This window comes from Hipposideros armiger, unplaced genomic scaffold, assembly GCF_001890085.2.
Source record: "Hipposideros armiger isolate ML-2016 unplaced genomic scaffold, ASM189008v1 scaffold_321, whole genome shotgun sequence".
In the NCBI taxonomy this organism is placed as follows: Eukaryota; Metazoa; Chordata; class Mammalia; order Chiroptera; family Hipposideridae; genus Hipposideros; species Hipposideros armiger.
Window position 1 is genome coordinate 159,833 of NW_017731671.1, and position 4,241 is coordinate 164,073.

A 4,241-nucleotide genomic window follows, 5' to 3' on the forward strand; every position below is an offset into this window, starting at 1 on the left:
CACACACACACACACACACACACACACACACACGCACGCACGCACGCACGCACTGTTCCTAGGTTTTGCACCAGAGCTCCAAATTCTGTTTGATCTTAACCTTGCAGACACTTCTAGGGCTGGGAGTTTCCAGCAAGTTGGTCTTCCACCACCTAAGGAATTAGCAAACCAGAAGGAAGCTGGGTGGTGAAGGGCTGTAGGGCCCCTTCACTCTTTCCCAGCAGAAGGGTGCTGAGGCAGGAGGCATCACATGACAGTGGGAGTCACCCTCCTGAAGCCAGTTCAGCTGATGGGGATGGAACCTCACAGGCCTCAGCTGACCCCCTCCCAGGCCCTGCCTCAGACAACCCAACCCTCCTTTCCAGCTGCTGAGGCCTCTACCTGAGGCTCAGGGCACACATGCTGGAGACATAGCCAGCCCCAAGGCCAGTAAGATTTCTTGGAATCCCCCTTCCTGGACCGGCCCCCATGTCAACAGGTTTTCCTTTTAGGTCTCTTCCCCCAGAGCTGCTTAAGGCTTCCTCAAAGTAAGGCTTTGCAGGAAAGTGCTTGGTAAACTGCAAAGCACCGCACAACTGTGGGTTCCTGAGGGCCATGTGTTCAAGGATGCTGTGATTAAAGTGAGGAGAAAGGCACCAGCTTCTGTGCTGCAGCCTCACCCCCCCCCCCAAACACATGCCCATGGAGCTGTGGGAAAGGAGGAGGAGGTGCTGGATGAAGCTGGGAACGGTAAGGGCAGGCCTGGGAAAGCCTTACCCAGCTGTCACCAGCCTCTCTGGAGCATACTGGCTGGGATCAGCAAAGAGGATACGAAACCCCCTCAGAAGCTCAGGGTCCTCCAGTCTTGAAAGTTCAAAAAAGGGCTTACTTGAAGGGAGAAATGCTCTGAACATGACAGTGTCCCCCCAAGCACATCAACACCATTTTCTGCCACATGAGTGGTTGAAAAACAGCAATCACAGGAGGGTAATGCTTGAAGGTCAGGGAGCTGACTCGCCCAAAAAAAGCTGTAGGTGCCACGGAGCCGGGAACTGATGGAAGGGTTCCTGTTTCCCCATCCTCCGAGCACCCAGGAAGGAAATGGAGTCCCTACAGAGGTGAGGAGGTTCCAGAGCCTACGGTGGGCCCACCTGTGGCGCGGGGGTGGGCACCTGGCGCTAGGCTGTGCGTGCGTGGATGTGCGCTCACGTGTGCTCAAGCCGTGTGTGCGGGGACCATGTGTGTATGTGTGTAGTGCGCGCGCGTGTGCCCCGCATGTGCACGGGCGTGGCGGCGGCGGGCGCGCGACCCGGCCGCGGCAGTGCGTGCCCGTCGCTCTGCGCGCCCGCCCGCCGGAGCGCAGCATCGCCTCCGGCCAAGCGTGTGCATGCGTGGGGTGAGTGAGCGAGTCGGGGGGCCGGGCGGGGTGGGCTGCGGAGAGCAGCGGCGGGGGCGCCGCCGTTCCCAGGACGCCTTGGCACTGGGCCCAGCCCCCAGGCCCCGCGGCGAGGCGGCAGCTGGGGCCGGCCGGCGCCCCCCGCCCCAACAGCTGGCCGCGGCCCGGGGGGCTTCAGCAGGAGGAGAGGAGGGGGCGTCGGGAGGGGACTGCAGGCAGCCAGGCTGATCCCCTCGTCCTCCCTCCCGGGTGCGGGCCGCGGGGGACGGCCACGGAAGGGCGGGGCCCCAGGGCGGACGGCCGGCGGCCCTCGAGGAGCCCCGAGAACAAAAGGAGACGGCGACGGCTCCTCCGTGGTCAAAACAACCTGCGCTGGCTGCGCCCCAAGGCCCGGCCGCGGCCTCGAAGCCCTTCACCTTAACCCCTTCGCCACCGCCTCCTCCTTCCTGCTTCTCGTTGGAGGCCGAGAGGGGCCGGCCCTCCCAGGAGCCGGCTAGGTGCGGGCTCCGGGCCGCAGCCGAGCAGAGGCGGGACGGGACCCAGACGCGTAGCGCTCCTCGCTGCCCTCTGATCCCCCTCCACCTCGCACCTCCTCCCTGCCCCGCCCCCTTTCCCACCTGGATACCGGGTAGACTTGCCTACTCACTGCTACGTGAGGATGGGAGGGGTGGAGAATTGATCCGACCCGATAGCTCCTGCAGACGTTTTTATACCCCACCTCCCTTGCAGCTACGCTTTTCCAGGCGGCGCGCTCTGTACCCTACAAGCGGGGAAGAGAGGTGTTCCTCTCGCAGGGCGCGGGGCGCAGGTATGGCGGGGCCTCAGACACACACTGCCCAGGGGCTGGATTCCTTGAGAGCCTCCATTCCTCCCCAATCCCAAGTTCCCGAAACCTGTCTCTCTGCACCCCCGCCGCGCCCAAGATACTAGCTGCTCCTGCACCGCGCTCTGGGGCCGGGCGTGTCAGACCTGGAGCGGGAGCCAGGGTGGGACGCAAACCCCTGTCGAAGGTTGGCGTGGCTGCCACCAGTGAGCGAGCTCGCACCTTCTGTGCAAGCCGGTTCCCGGACAGAACCTAAGCTGGAACTGAAGTGGTCTTGGAAGGACGTGCCGCCTTCTGCACCCTCGGCACCACCCCACCCCCTCTCCCTTAGGCCAGTTAGGGGCTTATTCTGGGGTTTCTGAGGGGGTGGGGGACAGGGCTAACACACACCCTCCCCCGACGCTTAAAGGCGCGGAAATCTGGGATCGCCCCTGGGAAAGACAACCACCTTTGCCCCCTCCCCGTACAGCCTAGCACCTCTCGGACCTACCGTTTCTGCCCTCGGAGGTCACCTAGTGCCCGGCGCCAGGCCCACCCGCTGCAAGGATCCAAAGTTCACTGCAGGGAGGGGAGGGGGCGGCAGGGGTGGGGTGGGGGCAATGAATGAAGCGAACCAGCCCCACGGCTGTCGCAACTCACCTCGGCGCTGACCAGACGCAGGTAGCAGCAGAGAGACAGGAAGAGCGCCCAGCAGCGATTCATGCCGACTCCGGGCCCGGCCCCGCGGGGCCCCGGACGCGTGGACCGAGCGCGCCGCCCCCGCGGCCAGGGTGGAGGGCGGGGGCTGGGGAGGGAGGTAGGCTCGGCTGGGGTCTGCGGCGATCAGGCACTCAGGCCGCTGCAGCCGCCGCCGCGGCTCACCCGCATGGCCCCTGGGCGCCGCCGCCCCCGGCCCCGGCTCCGTCGTTGGGGGACTGGGGAGGGCCTGGGCACGGGACCAGGGTCCGAGGCCGCTACCTGGGCGGATCCCGAGCCGGAGCGAGCATCCACTGCCGGGGGGCTGCGTCGCGAACCCGCCGAGGCGTCTAGCCGTGTGGGGGCGCCCAGGGGACTCCAACCTCCAAGAGGAAAAAGAACACGGCAGTCGATGGTTCGTCTTCACTCGCCAGCTAAAGGCGCTCTCCTCGGCTCGCCGGCTTAGCTTTTTTGCAACGTTTTCTGGAAAGGCCCCCGAAGTCGGAAAGCGCAGAGCTGGCCACCTCAAAGCCAAAGTCTCCCCCCGAAAACTTTTCCCAAAGTTGGCTTTGCAGCGGCGGCCCGAGTACCAGGGCAGGGAGAGGTGCAAACTCCCGCCCGGGCCGGGTGGGGGGGCCGGAGCGTGTGCGCCCTGGCGTGGGGCCCGGGCGGCGGGCACGGCTGCTCCGCGCGCGCGGCGTGCCCGCTGCGCGCTGAGCCGGGCACGGCAGACAGGTGGATGCGGCGCGAGTCCGTAGATCCGTCTGCCCTCCCGCTCGCCACTCTGGGCGTCCTCTGCGGGCTTCGAGCTGCGGCTGCTCCGGCTTTCTCTTTGCAACGAGGCTTGAGGATGGGCTTTTTTTTTTTTCTTTTTGCGCGTGTCTGTATGTGTGCGTGTGTGCAAAATATCTCTATCTCGGGAATGAAAGATGGGCGCTGGCGGCCGGAGGAGAGCCCTCACGGAGACGGCGGGGGAGGCTTCGGGCGCTCAGGGAGGCAGGCGGGCTGCTCCCGGCGGCTGGAGGAGAAGTTGCCACCCTTTCAGCTGTTCCGGCCTTTATAGATGAGATGAGAAGGGAGAGTGCGCGAGAGGTGGGTGGAGACAGCCTTTCCTCTTCTGGCCGCGAGTCAAGCACCAGGAGGGAAGGGGGTGGGGGCCGGAGCGCGGGAGGGCCTGAGATGAGGATGGAGAGTGTAGGGGTCTCCCAGAGCCCAGCAGCCACTCTGTCAGGAATTTGGCCCCTGGAAAAGGAAAGCTAGGGGCGACCAACCTCTGAGCCCCTCAACACTGATGGTTGCCTGGCTCCACGTGGTTGGGGAAGATGTCCCCAAGGTCTGGGCCAGGAGTGCAAGCCCGCACCGCCAGAA

General features: G+C 65.2%; 1 protein-coding gene across 3 annotated transcripts in view; it reads right to left on the bottom strand.

Moving 5' to 3' along the window:
* The window catches only part of PDGFB (platelet derived growth factor subunit B), a 19,717-nt gene extending 15,754 nt beyond the window's left edge, over positions 1–3,963 (bottom strand). The window contains exons 1-2 of one of the 3 annotated variants that reach the window (XM_019660610.1): positions 3,156–3,963; positions 2,838–2,982 (exon numbers count right to left, since the gene is read on the bottom strand). In XM_019660610.1, coding sequence (XP_019516155.1) covers positions 2,838–2,982; positions 3,156–3,184 — 174 coding nt within the window. In that variant the 5' untranslated portion in view covers positions 3,185–3,963. Of the gene's footprint in view, positions 1–2,013; positions 2,529–2,837; positions 2,983–3,155 lie in introns of those variants that run through there. The other 2 variants (XM_019660613.1, XM_019660611.1) reach the window with 2 other exon arrangements.
* Between the last annotated feature and the right edge of the window lie 278 nt (positions 3,964–4,241).